At 37.7% G+C, this 23,967-nt stretch overlaps 1 protein-coding gene across 1 annotated transcript in view; it reads left to right on the plus strand.

Annotated features, from left to right (window-relative positions):
• LOC138701589 (cytosolic carboxypeptidase 2-like) overlaps positions 1 to 23,967 on the plus strand; it is a 165,891-nt gene that overhangs the window by 84,517 nt on the left and 57,407 nt on the right. Inside the window, exons 7-12 of the mRNA XM_069828630.1 lie at positions 6,331 to 6,469; positions 8,700 to 8,813; positions 11,939 to 12,049; positions 12,416 to 12,585; positions 14,253 to 14,412; positions 21,554 to 21,781. Coding sequence (XP_069684731.1) covers positions 6,331 to 6,469; positions 8,700 to 8,813; positions 11,939 to 12,049; positions 12,416 to 12,585; positions 14,253 to 14,412; positions 21,554 to 21,781 — 922 coding nt within the window. The remainder of the gene's footprint in view (positions 1 to 6,330; positions 6,470 to 8,699; positions 8,814 to 11,938; positions 12,050 to 12,415; positions 12,586 to 14,252; positions 14,413 to 21,553; positions 21,782 to 23,967) is intronic.

Raw genomic sequence — 23,967 nt, forward strand, 5'->3', positions numbered from 1 at the left:
CAGTGAAGGATTCCCACTGGGCCCAGTAGCTCTTGTAAGTGGTGCTACGTTTGGCGATATCGGCCCATACTGGTCTCTGGCCGGACTCCACATCACGCAGTAGCTGTCCAATGTTTGGGTCCTCCAGCTGCTCCCTCCTTATGGCGGCGTTATCCCATCCTGGGCTCGGCTGGGCGGCAATTGCTCGGACTGCGTGAGCGCCATCCCGCTCTTCTACTTTCAGGCAGTGTTTGCAGCCATCCGGGCACGGACGTCGTGATAGGGCACCAGCATTGGAATGTTTCTTCCCTTGTCGGTGTTCAGAGGTGAAGTTGTACTCCTGCAGACGTTGAACCCAACGGGCGGTCTGCCCCTCCAGATTCTTGATCTCGAACACTTTCCTCAGGTTCAACAGCTGTTCGCCGAAAGTCTTGCCCACCACGATGACGTCATCAAGGTACAGCAAACAGGTGTCGTATGTCAGGCCTCTCATTACGGACTCCATTAGTCTCTGGAATGTAGCTGGAGCGTTGCAGAGGCCGAACGGCATAACGGTGAACTGCCATAGTCCCTGGCCTGTAGAGAATGCCGTTTTCTCCTTGTCCTCAGGATGTAGCGCCACCTGCCAGTATCCTGACTTGAGATCCAACGTCGAGAACCACTCTGCTCCGGCCAGGGTGTCCAAGGTGTCGTCAATTCGTGGAAGGGGAAAGCAGTCTTTCCTGGTGACGTCATTCAGTCTTCTGTAGTCCACGCAGAAACGCAGGTCCTCATTCTTCTTCTTCACCAGCACTACAGGTGATGACCAAGGGCTGTCGGATTCCTCAATGACCCCTCTTGCTTTCATGCCCTCCAGTTGGCTGTCAATCTCCCTCTGTTTAGCTAGAGGGACGCGTCGAGGAGGCTGTCTGATTGGGCGAGCATTTCCGGTGTCGATGCGGTGCTGAACTTTCTCCGTTCTCCCGTAGTCATTTTCAGACAGACTGAACACGTCTTGAAATTCTGTCAGTAGATCGTGGACTTGTCTTCTTTCTCCTTTGCTTAAATTCTCCGCCAATTCTCGAGCCAGCTCTTTCAGTGATGGGTCTAGATCTGGACGTGGTCGGTGACACTCCTCGTTATCTGCTAGAGACGTCACAGACACCACCGGCTCGACGCTACCTAGTACAGTTCCACTAGGCACCTCCTTGTCCCGATTGGTGACATTCAGGACCCTCACCGGTACCACCTTCTGATTCGGGAGTAGGGATCTGGCCACATAAACCCCATCTATCGGAGTTGTCTGTGAATCGAGGAGCAGGTTTCTCTTAGGCTGTCCGTCCAGTCTTGCCATCACCACCATCTCGCAGCCTGCCGGAATCGTCACATGATTCTCCAAGGTGAATCTGCTGGCCATGGGTTGGTCTTCGACGTCCCTCAGGAACACTTCATCCTGACCGAAACGGAGGATACGCCGCCGGACGTCCACCGTTGCATCGAAGATCCGCATGGCGTCGAGTCCCAGGATGACGTCTTCAGTGATGTTGGCGACGAACACCTACATCTCCAGTCTCCTCTTTCCCAAGGTCAAATCCAGGAAAACCTCTTTCTGGATGGGCAGGCTCTCGCCTGAGGCAGTACGTAGCTCATATCGGCGCAGCGGCGTCCTCCCAGGTAGGCCACGTACGACTTCCGGTCTGGCGATAGTGAGCGATGCCGCTGTGTCTACCAGTACTCTGCATGGGCGGCCTCTTATCCATCCGTCAGCAATCAGCCCATCGTCGCATCTTCTGTTAACAGTCTTCAAGATCAGCCGAGGGGATGGTGATGACGGCGCCGACGTGCCCCTCGTCGCATCGGCCCCTTTTAATTTTCCTGTTTGTGACCAGATCGGTCACAGTCCCTCCTCAGGTGTCCAGGCTCGCCGCAGGACCAGCAGGTGGGCACTCCTCGTCTTCGTCGCTCGGGTGATTTCACGTCGGCCGCCACGACGCTCCTAATCCGGTGCGATGCCGAGACGTTCGCCGTCAACTTGGCTGCCTCCATCCTGAGGGCCGCCGCCAGAGCTGCATTGATGGTGCGATGCTCTGCCAAGAGTAGCTGTTGCTTTATTTCCGGGTCTCGAACTCCGCTGCCGAAGGTGTAGGCCGCCTCTCCAGCGATGAAGTCATTAGGTAGGCCCCTGAGCGCCTTATGGGCCAGTTGTTCCACTGCCATCGCAAATTCTTGTAGGGACTCGCCTGACTGTTGGACCCTCGTTTTTAGTTGGGTCCTGAATGCTGCCGCAAGTTGATGGTCACCATAACGTCCCTCCAGGGCCGCCATTATCTCAGCGGCTGTCCCATCTTTTGGAACGCTGTGAAGAATCTCCAACGCCTGTCCCTGAAGCGCGGCCAGCAGCTGAGTGGTTTTCTCTGCTGGCGTCCACCCATTGTGCTCTGCGATGGCCTCGAACTGGCGATGGAATATCGCCCAAGACGTCGTACCGTCGAACTTCGGCGTCTTGACGTTGCAATGTCTGGCTGAGGGCGATGGTTCCACATGGCCACTACATGAGGTCCTCAATTCTGTCGTCGATCTTTCCACAGCCCGTTGAACTTCCTCGGCAATTATCTGTTTCTGTTCTCTAGCCTGGCGATCCACCAACGCGAGGATGTGTTTGTTTTCTTCAGCATGTTGGTCCATTAACGCGAGTATGTGCTTGTTTTCCTCAGCGTGTTTGTCCATCACCTCACTCGTCTGCTCTTGACGACGCTCGAGATCGCGGATTTTGCCGTCGAAATGGTCTACATCCTGTCTCAACTCGGCTACTGTCTCGTTTATAGTTGTAAAATTCTGGTTTAGTTTATCCAAATCGGCCTTAAGTTCGTCTTTTACGATGGCGACAATTCCATCTACGTGGGCCGAAACGCTTTCAATTTGCGTAGTGACGTCATTTTTCACTCCGCTTATGTCGCCTTTCACTCCGCTTATGTCACTTTTCATCTCTGTTTTCACTTCACTTATGTCGTTCTTAACCTCACTTATGTGCTTGTTCATGTCGTTCATGTTATCTTTTACTTCACTAATATGCATGTTCATTTCTGCGATGGCTTGCAGGATCTGCTGTAGGTTCTCCATTGTCGATATTGTCCCGATTCTGACACCAATGTAACTTTATTTCCACTCAACAATAGGATTTTATTCTTCCAACAATAATTCCTTTCTACAATTGACCTTAAACGCTGTCGTCAACAATAGAATTTTCACTCAACACAGTATTCGTTATTGCACTCCACTGACGGCAATGACAATTTACTTGGACTATTACGAACAACAATGAACTGTTAATCCTAACTAATATTTACAAAGCACTATTTACAAATCAGAACTATCAGTTCTCAGTTCACAGTTCTTCTAGCTCAGTCACTCGAGTTTACAGTATCTCGAACCACAGACCTTCAGAGACAGTTCACTGTACTCGAACTCAGGTCCCCCCAACTGTGGTCCACTGCACTCGAACTCAGGTCCCTCCAACTGCGGTCCACTGCACTCGAACTCAGGCCTTCGGATGCTGACACAGTTGCGGACGCACACTCGAGTCGAACTCCGGTACACAAGACTGGCTTGCTTGCTCTGGCTTACTCACTGAATGGCTGAGTAAACTGATACTGCCTCGCGTTCACTTGCGCGCGTAATTTATACTCACACCACAGTTTCTGGAAAGTACGACGTCTCGAATTATCTGGCTATCTCCACTTCGGACGGACTTCTCTAGAAGATTCGGGAGGGTCCGTCCCCCTTTACTCCGTAAGTAGCAGCTGCGCGCACACTCTCCCCTCGTCACGTTGACGTAATACACCCCCCTCCCTTCTCTCCGCCGTGCGCCGTCCCTCAGTGCTCGCGCGATCTGCTCTCTTGCGGGACGCTGGTCGTGAGTTCGAATCTCACGTCGCTGTCACAATATTATTTTCTTTGCATTAATATTTTTGTTTTTATATAAAAGTTATTTTTTCTCCATTATTACCCAATGAAGTTTAGCACATATTTGTGGCCATCCATACAATTAGAATTAGATCACTTCTTTGTTATAGCCTATATTAATTCAGTACTGGCATACGTAAAAACAATAAAATAAAAATATACAGCTGTATTATGTTTCCAACAAATTTTTAGTTAGATTCTGTAGTATTTATTTAAATAGGTTAAATTCCTTTCCCTCCCATCCTATCCCCTCAAAGGTCTCATTATATGATTTTCACCTCATACCTTGCAAGCTTTAGAGCCTCTTCCATGTATGTGTGTGTGCTTGCAAACTGAATGAAAGGAGAAATTCGTATTTTTCCAATGGTTACTGTACTATAAAGGTATGGTTACACATTGTTACTTTTGCAGCACTGCAGTACAAAATACTGCACAACTCTAGTACTGTGACGTGTGAACAATGATGCAACCCAAGAAGTAGTGGCTGCCAAACCAACTGCTCATTGCTTTTTCATGCTGCGTGCAGCTTAGAAGTAGCAATGTGTGAACAGGATTCTCAGGGTTGCAGTCGCAGCATTTTTTATATTGATATTGTTTAAACTTTTGCAGTGATTGCAACCAGTGTTGCCACCCAAATGTGTCAATGATACTTTTATTGTTTGGATATATTTTAATATTTGATATGATAAAAATGAATGATTTGTAACAGTTACTAAATGTACAACACAGTCAGAATATATTTGCTGATGATATAATTAATTTTTTTTAATTTCTGTAGTGTAGTTTCATACAGGAGGGTTGCCAACATTGATTACGTGAATATGCTCTTGGTTATCATTTAAGTATATAGGTGTTTTTTAATAGCTTTATAGTAAAAATAATGCAAATTTCTGAATACTAGTTAGGACAGAAAAGCAAATAATAGATAAGTAAGCTATCGCCTGAGTTTCATAATCTGAAACTCTAATGCGAACATAACCAAAAAATGTAAATTGAAAAGTCAACACAGAGATGGAAAGCTGCAGCTAGACTGTGACTGCAAAAGTAGCGCCTTGTGTGTGAACAGACTCGCAACCTCCAGTTGCAAATTTTGCAGTGCTCAGGTTGTGCTGCACGAAAAGTAGCATGGAGCGCACTACTTTTGGCTTACGTGTGAACACAATGCACAACTTTTGCAGCTGCAGTACAAAAGTTGTACAGCAAAATTAGCGACGTGTGACCACATCTTAAGTTTATTGCATACCTGTATCTTTCTGTGAAGTCACCTGGACAGGAAGTGATTCCTATAGGTTTATTATTTAATAGCTAAATTAAGTTTAAGAGTTAGGATTTCAAACACAACAATGTGAATTTCTCCTTACCTGCCTGCAAGGCCATATTTAGAGAGTGGCATACTGGGCATTTGCTCAGTGCAGCTGATTTTAGGGAGCAGCAAATTTCTGAAAACATGTACAAAAACTTGTGTGAAATGAAACATATATCTAGTATAGAGTATTAATAATTGTTGTTTGCCAATGACAGAGCAAGGAGGAAGTTTTTTGTGATATAAATTAGTGTTCTGGATCTTTTCATTTAAAAGAGTTAGAATGAAAGTGAAATATTGATAAGTAATGTTTTCTGAATAAATTGTGTTTCAACAGGAGACACAGCACTACATGCAAATGGTGAACCAATATTTTTTTATTTGTATTTATTTATATATTGGACGAGAAATTTACTATGATTCATATATATTTATTCAGATTCAAACTTCTTTTTTACGTTTTCAAAACATACACTTTTCTTTAAAGCTTTTTAACTTCGGAACATGTATAAGACTTTCTTGTGTTAAATTTTAACTTATTTCTCTGTTTAGGTTTTCTCAAATTTTTGTTATTATAGGGATAATAATATAATATTGGGTTACCAGTGTAGACACATGAAGAATTAAGAAGCAACAATAAAATCTATCTAAAAAAGACAACAGCCTGTACGTGAAAGTACATTGAACCCATTTTTGTAAAAGTGACTTACTCCACTGCCATTCTGACTTCATTATGTAATCATTTATGTTTATAATTTCAGTTATGCAAAAAAATTACTTATTTTTAGAAAATTGCAAGAAGTCAGAATTAAAATAAATCCTATTTATATTTTATTTGGCGAGGGCAACAATTTTTTTTTTTTTTTTTTTTTTTTTTTGCCCAGGGGCTTTAGGAACTAATGTACTTGCATGCATGTCTCCAGTTAGTAAAGGAACAGCAAATTGGACATAGAAAAGAAATTTGTCTTACTTTTAAAATATGATTTCTGCTTTCTGTATGCATTGTTTTTATCTCCTAGAATTCACAATTCGTGTTTCAGCTGTATGTTTGTTTTTATATTCCAGAAGAAGATTAAATCATTTAACATAAATGTTCTATATTCCAGGCCTGGTGAAGAGGACCAATTGCCTAGTTACACCTTAACTTTCAATCTCGAATTTCCACATGACAACGATCGAGTGTATCTAGCTCACTGTTATCCCTACACATACACAGACTTGCAAGATTACCTTATAAGACTGCAGGTATTGATCACACATTGTTTCACATTATTTTATTTTTTTTGTTTCTAATAAAAATTATAAAACAAACATAATTATGCTGTGGCTCATTTTCAACTTGGTGTGAGTTTGTGTCCCTTATCTTCTATTGTTCTGTGATACAAAAGTGTCTTCACTGAATGCTAATTGTCTATGAGGGTAACTAAAATAATGCCTTTCTTTTATTCTCCTTAATAGTATCGGCACTAGGTAAAATAAAATTGGCTTCTGTCATAGTTCATGTCTTTGTGCTATTATTGTTATTTTTCGCTGAAATCATGACTATGTTCTGTATGGTATCTTTTCTCCAGTACTGAACAAGTTTTTATAACCCTAACCTGAAAAAGTTATCTGCATGAGTAAATTTTTAACAACTTTGATGACAGCATCAGTATCAGAGAAAGTGTTCTCAAAATCAATCTTTAATCAAAGCCTTGTTGTGTCTTTTTAAGGGAGAGGGAGGGAAAAGATTACTCTGTCCCTCTGTCAGAGCATTCCTATTGCTCATACACTTTTATCCCAATCAGAGATTATAATTTGTTCCTCCTCTCCACTGTATTTTCTTACATATGAATTTTTGAATATGCATAATTGCAGAAGTTGTTAGTTGTTGTAATTATTATTATTATTATTATTATTATTATTATTATTGTTCTTATTATTGTTATTATTATTATTATTATTATTATTATTAATCAATAATATTATGAGATTTGGTACTTGGAATGTTACATGTCTATATAGAATAGGAGGGGTAAGATTAGTAGCAAAAGAACTAGCTAGTTATAGAATAGACTTTGTGGAAGTACAAGAGGTTAGGTTAGATGGGAATGGCATATCACAAATAGGAGATTACTTGTTGTATTATGGGAAAGGGAACAATAATCACCAATTAGGAACAGGATTCTTTGTTCATAAAAGAATAAAATCAGCAGTAAAAAAGGTCGAATTTATCAGTGACAGGTTATCGTATTTAGTACTTAAGGATAGATGGTGCGATATCGTAGTTATAAATGCTCATGCCCCTACAGAAGAGAAAGACGACCATATAAAGGATAGCTTCTAAGAGGAATTGGAACACACTTTTGATCAGTTATCTAGATATCACATTAAAATTTTATTGGGGGATTTCAATGTTAAAGTAGGACGGGAGGATATTTTTAAACAGACTATGTATGTACTCGGACTTCTCCAGATGGATTGACATACAACCAAATAGATCACATCTTGATAAATAAACAAAGATATACTAGTATAGTAGATATTCGAACCTTCAGGGGGGCAGACTGTAATTCTGACCATTATATCCTAATTGGAGAATTAAGAGAACGACGAAAATGAATAGAACAACAAGTTAATATTAGGAGATCCAATATTCCGAAATTAAAGGTCGAGGAAACTAATACATACATACATACATACATACATACATACATACATACATACGTGTTTCATTGCAAACTCAGTATTCTCCAATCTTTCCTATTTACTGCCTTCCTCTTAGTCTCCACATATGATCCACATATCATAATTCTTAAATCATCTAATATCTTCTTCTGTCCCGAACTCTTCTCCCGTTCACCATTTCTTCCAGTGCATCATCCTTCAGTATGCAGTTTCTTCTTAGCCAGTTACCCAACCATAACCAAATCACACAACACTTCCATATACACAGAAAACATCACAAACGCCAACTACACCTATAACAACATAGACACAGACATGAAAATTCTACGTATCCAACTGAAAAACCAGAAACTAAACACACTAGAACAATACCAAATATACAGATACACAAAACACACCCATAAAAAATCCTCAAGACACAACTGTATTTCAGAACACACACACTATTTGACTCCACACTACACAACACATATTTTTCTGTAGAAAATTGAAAATGAAAGTGAATGTTGAATAATAAACAGTTTTAATGTAAATTTAAATAACATGTTAACACTGTGTTGAATTTAGTGTGCTGTAGATATGGTTTGGATATTGGTAAATATGGAACGAGGCAGAATAATATATATTTGTAATGTACAGTTATTAAGCAATTCACTGAATAAGATATTGGCTAATGGACCTCTTAATTTTAAGACTTACAAAAGGCAGCACAATGCAGAAGTGAGGGGGACGAGAGAGAGAGAGAGAGAGAGAGAGAGAGAGAGAGCGCATATGCATGTGTACTCATATTGAATTATGTTTGTTTAAGAACCACCCAGTGAAATCGACATACAGTAAACTTCGCCTTTTGTGCCGTTCACTGGCTGGCAATAATGTATACTATCTGACTGTGACAGCTCCATCACTCCAAGATGAACCCAAGGTAATTCAGATTTTTCTTTAATAATGAGTTTTCTTTTTCCCCATTTTCTGCATTATTATTACTACAACTACTACTGCTGCTGCCGCTTAATAATAATAGCATGCACACAATTATATTTTCATTTCATAATGAGTACTGTCTGAAGTGTAATTAGTGTAATATGTAACTAGTCATCGATGTATGCAATGGAGGGGAGAAAGGAACTGGCCACTCTACCCCATTATCTCCTGGCTTAGTTGCCTCATGAGTGATGCCTTATTTTTTTCACTCATGAGATTCAGACTTATTTTTTTCAGTAGTTGACTAAACAACAAATAATGAGTACTGTACTAAGCTGTATTATAGAAGTTGTTCAAAATGGTGTCTGTCTGCATTCACACATTCCTGACAGCTTTTGATTGTACCAACAGCAGCATACTTTGAGGACAGTTTGTATTATATTCCTGCTCGAGCTGTATTTGATCCATCATTCTGTGATCCATTAGTGTATACCCTTAAACATTCCTCTTTGGGATATGTTTTGATCATTTCCAGGGCAAAGTATTTCATTTTTGGGACAGGTGTATCGTTCCTCTTTAGGCTGAGCGCACACTTGTCTAGCAAAACTGCTTTAAGCAGAAACGTTTTTGCTTAAAGCAGAAACTTTTTTTCTGTAACCGAAAACAATTTTGTTTTCCCAAAAAGCATTTTGCTTAACGTTTTTGTTTCATATTTGAGCGTTTTTGCTGGAAACAAAAACGTTTCCTTTATCCAAGAACATTAGAACCATGGCAGACTAGGAGAAGAAATAGAAATCAGTCTTGCAATGGTGGTGGAGGATGATGTGCTTGTAGTGTTATGGCATTGTATGGATTCAGGTTGAAATCCATTTATGCTTGTCATTTTCGGGCTGGGCTTGGGCCTTAAAGATACGAAAATAATCTTTATTCTGTACTGATTAAACAAATAATACAAAGGTTTTAATGCATGCATGATTAGATGTCCACCCGACATCCATCCAAAACAGTAGGCTACCGGTATGGTAAGTTATTGTTTAGTGTGACTTCGTATTTGTAATGGCGTTTGTATCGTCTCTACTATCATAGACACAGAGCATTGATTATTTGTTTCACCTAGGAAATTACTCTTTCTCACTCTCCAGAGTGATATCTCTACTAGCAGCTACACCTGGCCTATGCTGTATCTGCTAGTCTGCTGACAGTAACAAAATAAATAAGTTTAAGTAGCATAATTTTGTTTCTATGCCCAGTGTATTAATTCTGCACTTCTCCATGTCTTTCTAAGGTAATCTCGGGTTTCGGATCGGACTTGGGTGATAATTATAAGCTACTCTTGGATTGGATTCGGGTCTGGTTCAAATTGAGCCTAAAAATTTCGACTCGTGCAGATCTGTATAATCTATAGTGTAAATAACTCATAGGACTTATGTAATGGATTTATATACTTCCATGAAAAGAACTTCAGGAAAGCTGTATGTAAGCTTGGTTGTAACTATCTCACACCACAGCAAAGCAGTTTTGCTAGATAAGTGTGTGCCCAGCCTTAGATCTTCTGACGGGAATAGATTTGTAGGTATAGTAATCAACTCTATTGGGTTGATAGGTTGTTTGATAATTTGGGCTTGCCTTGGAACATTTAATTGCCTAGAAAATATGTAATGTAATATTTTTGGCTGCACTATCACCTTTACTTTTTAACTTTGCTCTAGAATATGCCATTAAGAAAGTTCAGGATAACAGAGAGGGTTTGGAATTGAACTGGGTACATCAGCTGCTTGTCTGTGTGGATGACGTGAATATGTTAGGAGAAAATCCATAAACTATTAGGGAAAAAACGGGAATTTTACTTGAAGCAAGTAAAGAGATAAGTTTGGAAGTAAATCCCGAAAAGAAAAAGTATATGATTATGTCTTGTGACCAGAATATTGTACGAAATGAAAATATAAAAATTGGAAATTTATCCTTTGAAGAGGTTTTAAATATTTTGGAGCAACAGTAACAAATATAAATGACACTCCAGAGGAAATTAAATGCAGAATAAATATGGGAAATGCCTGTTACTATTCAGTTGAGAAGCTTTTGTCATCCAGTCTGCTCTCAAAAAAGCTTAAAGTTATAATTTATAAAGCAATTATAGCCTATTACCAGTTGCTCTGTATGGTTGTGAAAGTTGTACTCTCACTTTAAGAGAGGAACAGAGGTTAAGGATATTTGAGAATAAGGTGCTTAGGAAAATATTTGGGACTAAGAGGGATGAAGTTACAGGAGAATGGAGAATGTTACGCAATGCAGAACTGCATGCATTATATTCTTCACCTGACATAATTAGGGACATTGAATCCAGACATTTGAGATGGGCAGGACATGTAGCACGTATGGGCGAATTCAGAAATGCACATAGTGTGTTAATTGGGAGATCGGAGGGAAAAAGACCTTTAGGGAGGCCGAGACATAGCTAGGAGGATAATATTAAAATGGATTTGAGTGAGGTGGGATATGAGACTGGATTAATCTTGTTCAGGATAGGGACTGATGGCGGTCTTATGTGAGGGCAGCAATGAACCTCCAGGTTCTTTAAAAGCTGTAAGTAAGTAAATCTTGTAAATCTGCATTATTTCGCTATATTAATAAAAATATGGTGTATCAAAATAATTTATATGCAATTGAACGGAAGAGTTAGTTTACTGCAGTACTTTGTGGATTTAAAACAATCATTGTCTTGTTATTAAGTTATCAAATGTTATCCATGTTGCTGATACATGGTAATAAAATATCTCTCTACCATCAGAAAAACTCCTCTTCCTTTAGTGCATACTACATTATGATAAATATACTCGTATCACTAAAACTGAAATAGAAATATTTGTAGTGCTTTTAGACGTCAGTGTTACTAGTAATAACAAAAGTTTTTTTTTTTTTTTTTTTTTGTAGTTGGATGTATATAATCTAATTTCATTTCTCTGTTTTCCTTCGGCTCCTTAGGAGCACTTGTTTATTTTTTTACTCTTTTGTATTGTGTTTGTCAATTTTTAGATCTTAAAAGAATTGTGAAGTCTGAGAGTTTACCATTGTTGGCCTTGCATTCGTTATTATTTCGTGTATCAGGTTTACTTACTCTGTCTACAGAAAAAGAAGGCGATTGTGGTAACTGCTAGAGTGCACCCAGGTGAGACACCTGCCTCATGGATGATGAAGGGCTTCATGGATTTCTTAACTGGGGACAGTTTGCAGGCTAAAGTAAGTGAAGACCGAATTATGTACATGTATTTCTTTGTTCACCAGAAAAACCCTCATGATGCATCTATAACACTTTCTTGTTCTATTAAATGGAATATCGTTGGTACTAAATGATTACTTACCCTATTTTCAATCACAGAACTCTACTTCAGCAAGACTGTATTGAAAGTGTGTGATTTATATATAAAATAAGGTGTTCTTATTTTTAAAATTAATCACTTACTCTACCTTCATCATTTATCCCAGATTATGGGGAGTGCACCATAGTGTATGCTGAATAGTTGAACATGTGTGTACTGAAGGAATTAAAATGCTAGGAGCTGAAATATTGCAACCTGTTCTCTAGATCATGTTCATTGCTGCTAGGAGCTGCGGGACAAATTCATCTTCAAGCTGGTGCCCATGTTGAATCCTGATGGAGTGATTGTTGGCAACAACCGCTGCTCTCTGACAGGACGTGACCTGAACAGGCAGTACCGTACCGTCATCAGGGAGACCTATCCACCTGTCTGGCACACAAAGCTTATGATTCGTAGGTGAGCATTATGCGTATTTTGACAGCAGTTTTCATTTCATCTTCTACAAATGCTTTTTTTTTCTGTGTCAGATGGCTTATATGTTCCCTGTATCCCGCAGCTGACCTTAAAGCTTAATCAGGAGCTTCCGTTGATCTGAGACACTATGTTTATATTCCTGCAGCATGATCTGTCTCTTATTGAGTTTCTATCCATTACCTGATGTGCCAGGGTAGAATTATCACAGTTTTCACTTTTCTTCCCTTAAAATGTCCTGGTTTCTGTGATTCAATAGCAACAGTGGGCCTAACTTCACCTTTTTTTTTTACATCTTTTTGTACACCTATCAGGCCTACTTTTTCAAGTATTCTGATTGTGCCTTCTTACTAACCTCTACTCTACAACACAGAAAACTATATAAAAAATATTGAACACAACTATTCAGTTATTCTAATGCACCTCACCATGTGACTTACTATACGTAACTTAAATCTGCTATGCAGTTACCCTAATATAATGTAAACTATTTCATTTTCACGTAACCTATATATACACAATATTTTATCTACACTAATTATATAAATCTTATACGATAGAAGATATGAAAAACTGCCAGCACTTTCTATTCTGAGCACAAAAACAATCCAAATATCACATAGAAACAATGTGTTTACATGCAGCGTTCACTCGGAAGTCATAGATTTTAGTAAATATTTATCGATAATATTGAAATTCAAATCAATCTCGCATTGCAAAGGGATGTGCTGCCTCTAGTATTCATATTTCCTACCAATACAAGTTGATACAGCAGCAAATACGCGAATTTTAGAATTATGAAAGAAAGTGGGCATTGCCATGTCTGAAATTTAAAGAGCTCGTGTGCACAGGGTTTTAAAAATGACCTCATATCACGTATACGTCATATATGGATTTAAATCAGTTGGCATTATATTCCCTAGGTATTTAGGGGGTCATTTTATGAAAAAATAAAAATTCCTAAGAATTCATTTTTGCCTCAAATTCAGTGTCTTCTCCAATTCTATTTGCAGGGATTGGTTACATATAATGTAGAGCAAATGTGTACAAAATTCCAGAACCATATTTTTAATAGATAATGAGAAAATTTTCCTCATATTTTGTGACATTAGGTTAGGTTAGGTGGGTTCGTAATTAGGCTCCCTGACATGGTAAAGTGTTGCAATTCAGTATCATAATAGAGTCAGTCATTGTAAATATCTGTACAAAATTTCAGGTGAATCCCTTAAGCGTGAACTACTTGAAATTCATCAAATTGAACTACCACATTCTTTCCAGCACCATCAAACTACTGGAGAGACAGATTTTGCAATTGAGAGAAGGAATGAGGGATTACAAAAGTGTAAGAGAATTTAGCAGATTGCTAGAAAGAGGTATGTTATGGACAGTAATCGCAGTGTGTTACAGACTTTCCGTTTTGCCACATCACTTCATATAATATGGAAAGAAGTTTGTAAATGCTCACATATGGTTTTACTCACAGATAAATAGATTAGATCTAAAAAATTTGAGAACGTCATGGTTCCATTTTTTTAGTGCAAAATAGAAGTAGGTTCCCCTTTGCAAAATGATTTTAATTCAACAAGTATTATAATTCTCAACACTAGTAATAAGAAAGTGCCATTCAGTGACACCCAATTTTTCTTTCACAGATTGATGGAAGAAAGTGGAATTGAGATGTACTGTGATTTACATGCACATTCTCGCAAACACAATATTTTCATTTATGGTTGTGAAAACCGCCGAACAACAGACCGTCTTCTTCAGGAGCAAGTGTTTCCTCTCATGCTACATAAGAATGCAGCAGATAAGGTGGGTAATGTCAGCAACAGCAGTAGCAGTAGTGGTAGTATCCTTTAAATCTCAGGAAAGCTTTCTCTCTAACGTACATGACATTAAGAAAGAGATAAATCACCCAACAAATAAAGAAAATCTCCAAAAAGTCCTGAAATTGCTAGCATTGGAAACTATTCATAGTAGATTCCCTAGGAAGAGTGGCTCCATATTTTCACTGATGGATCCCTACTGTCCATCTAAACTGGAGCAGGTGCTAGAGCTATATGTCCATATTTCTCGTTTTATTAATCCTTAGGTTGTGGAGGTACAAACTTTAATGGAGACGATGAAGCTATCTATTCAACATTTCAAAATGTTTTGTACCAGATCTCTTATTTTCAACAAGCTGTTGTATTCAGTGATTCTAAAGCAACTATTACTGCGGCAACAGTTAAATCTGTCACCTAAAAGTAAAACAGTAACTGATTGTTGGCAAATTATGTATCATCTGATAAAGCTTAACAAAAGGATAGTTTTTCATTGGGTGCTGGCATACTTTGAATTATCTGGTAATGAAGCTGCTGACTGCCTTGCTAAGAAGGGAAGTAATATCTTATAAAATTCCGTGTCAACTTTACCATTTCCAACAGCTAAAAGATTAATCAACTCAATATATCAAGATAAAATATCACACCATTTCCACGAAATTTCAGGTAATAAATAATGATACTGTCTCAATGTACAAGACAATATAATTCTTGAGTATCCAAAGAAAAATGCATTTGCATCCTTTAGATAACTCAGAGAACATGACTGTTTGTCAAAGCACTTGAACAAAATTGGAATTATTTCTTCACCACTTTGTCCATTAAGTAGTTTTCAGGAAGAAATAGACAGAATCATCTTCAGCAATGTTCACCTCTTTCTTCTAAATCCATTTTGTGTGAGAAATATTGAAGAGCAAGGGCTTTATTGCCAAGAACTCAGTATTAGTTAACAACAACATATTGATGGGTAATTTCCTAGTATCGGGGATCTGATAGGCCTATATGATCTATTGCCATCTGTATGCCTATCTTTTTGGGGGTCTTCCTTTTTTTCTGGGGCTTTCCATTTCATTACTAATTTGAACGGTTGTCCTTGGGGGGGGGGGTGTCTTGCAGTTACCTTGCTTGCCATTAGAAATTAGGTTCGTGGACTTGAGCCCGGCCAAGGACGATAAAATCTTAAGCATGACTTCCTCCAGAATGGAAGTAAAGATGTGGGCCCGTATTGTAGATTTACAGCATGTAAAAGAACCCTGACCTTGACAAAGAGCTTCAGATAAAATTCATCAGCCATGTCTGATCCACGTTGAATTTAATGATGATTGACCTCTGCAGTTTAAAGTATCATTTAAATGTAAGTTATAGCTCCTGTAAAAGTTCTGAAAGCTTCGCGACAGTTGAGATTTAAACTGCAGGTATCGGTTCCTGGTTAGGCGTAAAGTCCATTTGCAAAACATTTCTCTTTGCCTAACAGGTTCTTGTAGTGAATCACTTTTGTGTTACATTATGGAAGTTTTAAAAATATTCAGTAGTAGAATTTAAAGGTGTGTGTATTTAAATTGTGTGTGTGTGTGTGTGTGTGTGTGTGTGTGTGTGTGTGTGTATATATATATATATATATATATATATATATTTGTCGTATTAACAAAAGCCGCCCTAAATAAGGATTCGATAGATCAGCCTACTAATCAGTTCACAATGAACAATGATTAAAAACAATTATGTGACAATTTGAAAGAAAAAAAACTTTAACCCTTTCTGGTCGGATTTAAATGTCTTGGCCACTGTGCGCCTGGTCCATTTAAATGACGCTCGCCAGTGCAAATTGAGCTACTATTTTACACTGCTTGATTTTCTTTTGTAACTTTCATGAAAGTGAAGAATCTTTGATATATGTGGTTAAAATATTATATGAAAGGTTCACACATTCGTCTCACTGAATATTAACTGTCTACTATAATTCGTTTTCGACTGTACGGGCTTGCCTTTATGGTCTCTTATGAATGTGAAGTCATGTGCTTGCTCGCGGTCGTCAGATAATAAACTCAAGGCTAATGAAAGTAATATGAACTTAGAGATGTGAAGAGCCTTTTAGGTCGAGATATGCGACATGTAAACACCCAAAGTCGTAATCTTTGGTTTATATATCACCGTCATTATAAGACAACACTTCCTTCTGAGCTGGCAGTGGTCAGGTTCGAAGATCTATATTTAGCACTGTAATAGTAAGATAACTGAAAGATAAACACATGAGATCTGTAGCCATAGAGAAGACGTGGTAAGAGAATGAATATATATACGAATATCAGTGGCAGATTGTTAGAAGAACATAATTCATAAAATGTAATACATTACTGGAACTTTCGTGCCAATATATATTGGCGTATTTTTTCTACACATACCTTTGCTAGATATTCTACATGCACATTCCAAATAAATATAACTAATACATACCTATCGATACTTCTTCTCTGTATGGTAAAGGGCGAAACACTTGTTGGGGTGAAGTCCTGGCTTCCTCTCACATGTATCACAATAAAACTACGTTTCTTTCCTGCCACCTTTTACTTTTCTGTTCGAACAAACTGCACAGTCCTTGGTAACTTTCCTTTCGTGTGCCCGGATCAAGTGTAATTTTCCATTGAGACGATCTTCTGTATCACTGGTACTTGGTCTCCCACGTTTTCGAGATATTTTGTTTCTCACATTCCCCACCAATCCTTCGATGATCTTCTTACGAAACTCCAGGTGAGACAAAGCAGGAAGATTTTTTGAGTTTTGATTCAAATTGTATAGGTGGAAACTGTTTACAAGGGAAATCTCCAGAATCCAGAAGTATAATTTTCGCCACCATTTCAAACTTTTCTTCAGGAAACCGTAGCTTGAACAGTAGTGGTCTGCTCTATCGACTCCTCTCATTTTTGAAGTGTAGTCTATAACAGCAACAGGTTTCTGAAAAACCTCTACTTCCTTCGCAGTTTTTCTCTAGACTTCACTTGTGTTTGGATTATGCCATGTACTTAGAATGGTAACAACTCGCTTGTCTTTCCACGATAATGTCAAATATTTGTCTTCCTTCCTGTAGGCTACTACTTCATGTTTCTTTATTTTCAGTGCTTTCTTCTTCATTTGTTTCGGCAAGCCTTTCCTATTCTGCATTATTGTACCAGTCAAATGAACGTTTGCTTGTAACAGTTCCCGAGCAAGATCCAAGTTTGTATAAAATCTGTCTGTGTACAGATGGTATCCTTTCTCATTCGTCACACTCTGTACTTTGTTTATAAGTTGAAGAACTATTCTGCTGGTGAATGTCAGTTCTGGATGAATCAAACTTTTTGTAGTTACTGATCCATAATAAGGAATCAAACCACAAACATAACCATTTGTCGAATCAGCAATTACATAAATTCGAAGACCCCATTTTGTTGGTTTCTGTGGGTTGTACATCTTGAATACTACACGTCCTTTGAAATTTACAGTAGACTCATCCACACATACATATTGCGATGGACTGTAAAATTCCAAAAATTTTGATTCAACGTAATCTACAACGTTTTTTACTTTACTTGCTCAGGACTGCATTTGTCTGTCTGGAGTTCCATCTCGAGGAGGGGGAGAGACATGAAGACCCCAATATATTTGCAGAAATCGCTTTCTTGAAAATATGTCTTTGTAGAACCGCGAACTGTCTAACCATTGTTCCGAGAAAAAGTCTTTGATAGTACTCTTCATATGTTTTCCCATATTCAGTATTACTCCATGAAAAGCCATTAGCTCTTCAGCGGTGACATCTTCCCAACCGTTCCAAATTGAATGTTTTTGCAAAGGTGTGACTTTTTGTATTTTTTGTCTAATGTACCTGTTGGTTTCGGTAGCTATTTCTTGAAACAATGTCTGGCTAAAAAATAGCAAAAAAAAATTAAAATGGTGAATCAGGCTTTCGTCCAGTCTGGGGAGGTTTATAAGCTGCTGTTCCACGAAACGGTATATGATGAAAGTCATTGTCATTAGCACCCCAATGATCCCAACCTTCATTGTCAACATTGTCTATTTTATCATCACCATCATCTTCAACTTCACTTGAACTGGACTGATTGTCATCAGAATCGTCACTGTCACTTTAAATGGCTTCACTTACTTGAGAATCAGAGTCATTGTCTTCAATTAGTTCAATGTCTGAATCATCACTAGAAGTTTCCCAATCCCCATGCAAGTCTTCATGTATCTCATCGTCGCCCAAAGCCTTCCGTTTTTTTTTTTTCACTATGTGTTTAGTTTTCTTGACAACACTTCTGCTCGTAGACGCCATTGTGATAACAAGAACGATAAAACTTTCGCAGCCACTTCTAAAATGTATTTTAGAGCACAGGAAAAAATTCTAATTCACACGAAAATAACACCACCGCACAGATCGTAATCTCAATAACATACTGACGCAACATGCATTCCTTGCTCCGAGTTCGGAGTGTTTATAAACATTGTAGGAAATGTGGCAGACTCAGTCCGGCGCAGGACTGCAGCTGACATATTTTAGTGGCGGACTGACGCCGACATAGGAGCGCTAATGGTTAAGATAAATGATAAGAAAACATAGGACATCATTTACAATAAAAGTTTCTTGGATACAAATGATTACTAATTATAGCTAAGGATGACTTTAACACATGAGATCCTATGGCATCAGTCGTTGCATCAGAAATTTTAAATTAAGTTTCTCGTGGGATCGTGCCACAGGCACCGAACATGAGCCCAAAAACTGTCCTCTGTGTGATGTTGTATTGTGCTCTGAGATGCTGACAACAAGGCTCATTATGACTTGTTTTTCACGGCACACCTCTTGTGACTGTTGCTCATGCATCTCGAAACGGATTGTGGGATCAAGAATAACACCCTTATCCTTCTGCCGATCATTTATGATGTTATCAGAACGTCTAGTAGAGCCATCAGAAGAGACGCAACCAACCTCCTCATAAACCTCATGGGAAGCATTCTGACGGATTGAAGCTGCGATGAGAGAATGAACTGTATTATGTCTGTTGATTCGGAGCAATTCTCCATGATGGCAGAAACCCAAGACGTGAGGAAGCTTTTCTTGCTCGTTGCATGTTCTGCAATGGCTTGAGTCAAGAGTTCTACCAGAGAGTACGTACAGGTATTGTATTACAGTTCATCTTAATGGCTTGCATCCACTGACTGCATGAAAATCCCTTTTTGGTTGAGATCTACGAATTACCTCTCTTCCAGTGAGAATAGAAAACAACTCCCAAACCTTTACTTTTCAATTTGCTCCATTGGTGAAAAGAATCTTCACGCAATGCTTTTCTTAGTTTTTGAGAAGAAATATGTTCAGAGCAATCGAAGGTAATTGGTAATTGTTTGATGCAATGTTCAATTTCGTTTGGAAAATTCCAAGTGGCTGCTACATGAGGGTTGTCAACATGTAAAAGTCTTTGAAAAATATTTAAATGCTGAAGGTAAGCTTCCCACTGGGCTTTAAAGACTCTAAACCTCACAGTCTTCTTGGTGTAAATATCATAACATCCGGGGTGTCAGTAGGAATGTTAATTATTTCCTTAACATCACTGCGAATTAATTTGTCTATATCAGTTAAAAATTTCACTTTAAGATCTTTTAAAGGAGCACATTGGAAGGAGTAAACCAACTGAGGCCAGATATATTGATTTAATATATTTATCTTTTGGCCCGTCATTAGTAAGGGTGAAGTGATCAGCTGATTAAGATTTTTTGTCAGTTTTTCAATTAGTTTTGCCGCATTAAATTTTATTTCATCATTAAAAGTAATGCCAAGATATCTTATGACTTCATCTGATTTGATGCAAGATATTTCTTGTCCATCGATCAAGGTAAGGAAATCAGAGCAGAGACATCCTTTAGTGTGTAACATTACTTTTATGCAGGTTTACTTCAAGACCAATTCTAGCTCTAGAATTCATAGTGAGTGATGTTGAATATTGAGCAGCAGAGTTAATTTAAGTGTTCATAAGTTGCAATTATTAAGAAAATGGTTCCAGTTACTTCAAAATTAAAAGGAAAGAAGCTTCATAGTCAACCCAAAAAAGTTATAAACAATGTATTGTTGTTTATGTCTAAAGAAGCTTCTCAAGAAACTGAAATTCCTCTATACAAGGTTCAAGAGCAAGTGGCAATGACTGCAGCCGTGTCCCATAGTAGTGTCAAAAAAATTGTGACTGAAACGAGAAAAATAGTGTGATGACTGTACGTCTTTCGAAACATAGGATAAGAAGAAAACGATTAAAAACAGGGTCTTGAAACTAGATGCATTTGATGAGAGTGTAACGCGAAGGGTAGTGTATGGTTTTTGCATCACCAAGAAACGCATTGCAACAATTCTGCAAAAAACTGAAAGACACAAATGGCTTTAATGGGGCAATATTAATGTTAAAACTCTGTAAAATTTTCTCGGAAGAAAACTAAAACAAATACGTCGTTATTGGTTGAAAAATGCAATATTAGGCAAAAGAAGATAAAGTATGCCAGGCCTAATAATCATACACACTACTAATTTGGAAAGCTCAGCAGTTATCTGAGGATTAATATTTTCGAATGAAATTTGCGTCCGCTTTGCGAAAATGTTAAAAATAAATTGAAAATGATTATATGGCACAAGAGATTTTCTGACGACATCATAGATCCCATTATCATAAATCTCGGTCATATCAATGATGATGATGATTTTTATTTCAGCTATGACAGTGAAATGTCTGGGATAGCAGAGCTTGAGCTAGAAGCTTGTAGTGAGAGGTCATTATTTTCAATTAGGTGTTTAGTGCGCATCTTTGTCGTTTTCACTCAGTTCTCTCCCCTTTTCAGGCTTTCAGATCTTCTGCACGAGCTGTAAATTGTTTTCTACAGAGCTGGAAGTTTCTCTGTTCAGTAATTTGAATATTCGAGCAAAGAAATTCTTCAGTGTATGGGAGTAATATATTTTTATCTAAATGTGTTAGAATTAGCAATTGTGTTAATCATAAAATATATTCACTAATTAAGTTCTGTGTGTGCAATAATTTCAATTTTATTACAGTGAAATTTTAAAACCTTACTCTTTGGTTTGGTAGTTGTTTTGTATATTGTTTTCTTATCTTTTGCAGTTCTCATTTGAGAACTGTAAATTTCGGATCCAGCGCTGCAAAGAGGGCACTGGCAGAGTAGTAGTGTGGATGATGGGCGTTGCAAACAGCTATACAATGGAGGCGTCATTTGGAGGCTCTGACATGGGAGGTCGTGCAGGCACCCATTTCACTACACAAGACTATGAGCAAATGGGACGACACTTTTGTGAGACACTCCTTGACTTCTGCGATCAGGATCCCAGCAAGGTGAGGACAAAACTGTTTATTTTGACTGAGGATCCTCTAAAAATTTCTTCACTTACAACAAAACAAAATACTTGTCACAATGAATGATGTGACCAGCACTACAGCAGTATAGAAATGAAGTTTTTAATTTGCCCTCACCCATTTGTGCATGTGTGCGTGTAGATGTGTGAATTCTACCACAACAAAATTTTGTTTTTTATATTTTATATAAATAAATATCAAATATGAAATCAAATAAATTAGCATGTTTATATGAATATAAGACTTGATCGGATATAAAAGCCTCTTACTTTTCAAGGAAATAAAGAAAATAATTACTTTGCTTCGATTTTGGGATTTATAGTTGCAGTCCAAGGACAGTTTCTTTTTCCTCAATATCTGTTGGATCATCAACTCAACTGTTTAATGTTAATCTTTAGTCATTAGTCATTATGAACATAGATAAAAGTGTTAGAAATCAATTGAAGAGTTAATGCTCTTATTGCATAGATAGGTATTCTTAAGCTTACATTATAAGATCTCTCATTTTATCCAAATATAAGTCCTTAACATGAGATTAATTATTTCCATATGTAAAGATTTTGTTCCTAACAATTTTAAAATTTGTGTCTTAATTTTTCTCGAAAGCGATTTTTTACATTAATGCTGAAATTGCACCCAACTCCTCAATTGTAGACTGAGCAACTATCGAAAGACTAAGTTATGATCTATTTTTGTGGTGTAATGGAATTTAAGAGGACCAGAATTTATTTTCCTTATTTAGGTTTCCATTTTAATGTTATATAAGATAGTTACATGTTGACAGTCTTCGCTGTACTTATGATCGAGGGTAGAATGTATTTGCAGATCAGTTGTTTTTAAGGCCAAATATTGTTAAAATTTGTAATATATATTTATAATCACAGTGTTCAAGGCCAAAACCACTTGTGATTAGTTTACATATTATGTGTCCATATTTTAGACCTGAATACAAATTTCTACATATTTAAGGAAAGTTGTATTTTTTCCAATACTTTGCACACATCTACATATATTTAAACAATCATGGATTCATTTTTCGTTGTTATATATAATCTATATTTATACAGGCAAAGTGATCATCTTTATCATATCACCACCACCACCACCACCACCACCACCATTATTACTATTGTCGTCTCCACTGCTGTCATCACTATTATTACCACTTCCACATCTTCATCTTTTTGTTGTTAGGATACACTCGTTGTGTTCTTATATTTCTTTGTAAATGTTTGTCAAGGCAATCATGTTGGGTAAGAAGTTTAGTGCGTGTAAAATAGAATATGAGGGAGTACATGTGATTTGCATTGTGCTCTTTGAACAACATAAGAACTATTTCAACAATGATAAAAATAAATAAATTAAATTTACCAGCAAATACCTATGTAGATGTAATTACTTGAAAGTTAAGTCTTTGTTATTTACAGTGAGAGTTGTCTGAGTTTAGTGCTTGCTTTCATTTCTGGACTGATTGTGTATGTGTACTGTTTTTACATGCTTCATTTATGGATACGTTAATATGGTAAGAAATTTAACCGATGCTTTTTCCCCTCACTAGACCAGTTTTGTTATCCTAAGAAAATTCCAGTATTTAAACTGAACCGAGTTAAAAGAGGTGCATACGCACTTAGTACCTTAACGACATCTCAAAAACACAATCCTGTCACCTTAATTATGGAAACTGTGCTTGAGGAAATCTTACAACATTACTTCCTTTGATTATTTCAATAGAATTTAAGATTCATGATTCATGTAAAAAACAAACATTATTTTAACTTTCATATACATACACTGTTTGAATATAGGACTACATAAAAGTAGTCTGATATAAAATTTAGAAACTTATTTGTTTCTTTTGAAAATTGGCATAGAGAAGACAGAATGCTTATATTATTGGTTTGATGCAAAAGTTCGTAGGGTTTTTTTCCCCTGTGACAAAAGTTTTTGAGATGAATAGAATATAGAAATTAATCAGTAATATATTCTCCTACATTATCTGTGATTCTCTACTTACGCTGGAGTAGTTTTTTGTTTTTGCATCTGAAGAAATCTGCTGATTTGAAGTTAAAGAAGTCAAGCCAAATTTGTAAACCATCTTCGTCATCAAAGGAGTTTCCTTGGATAGAGAACAAAAAGCGTGAAAATCGGAGGGCACAAGATCGAGA

This window comes from Periplaneta americana, chromosome 6 (assembly GCF_040183065.1).
Source record: "Periplaneta americana isolate PAMFEO1 chromosome 6, P.americana_PAMFEO1_priV1, whole genome shotgun sequence".
Lineage (NCBI taxonomy): Eukaryota > Metazoa > Arthropoda > Insecta > Blattodea > Blattidae > Periplaneta > Periplaneta americana.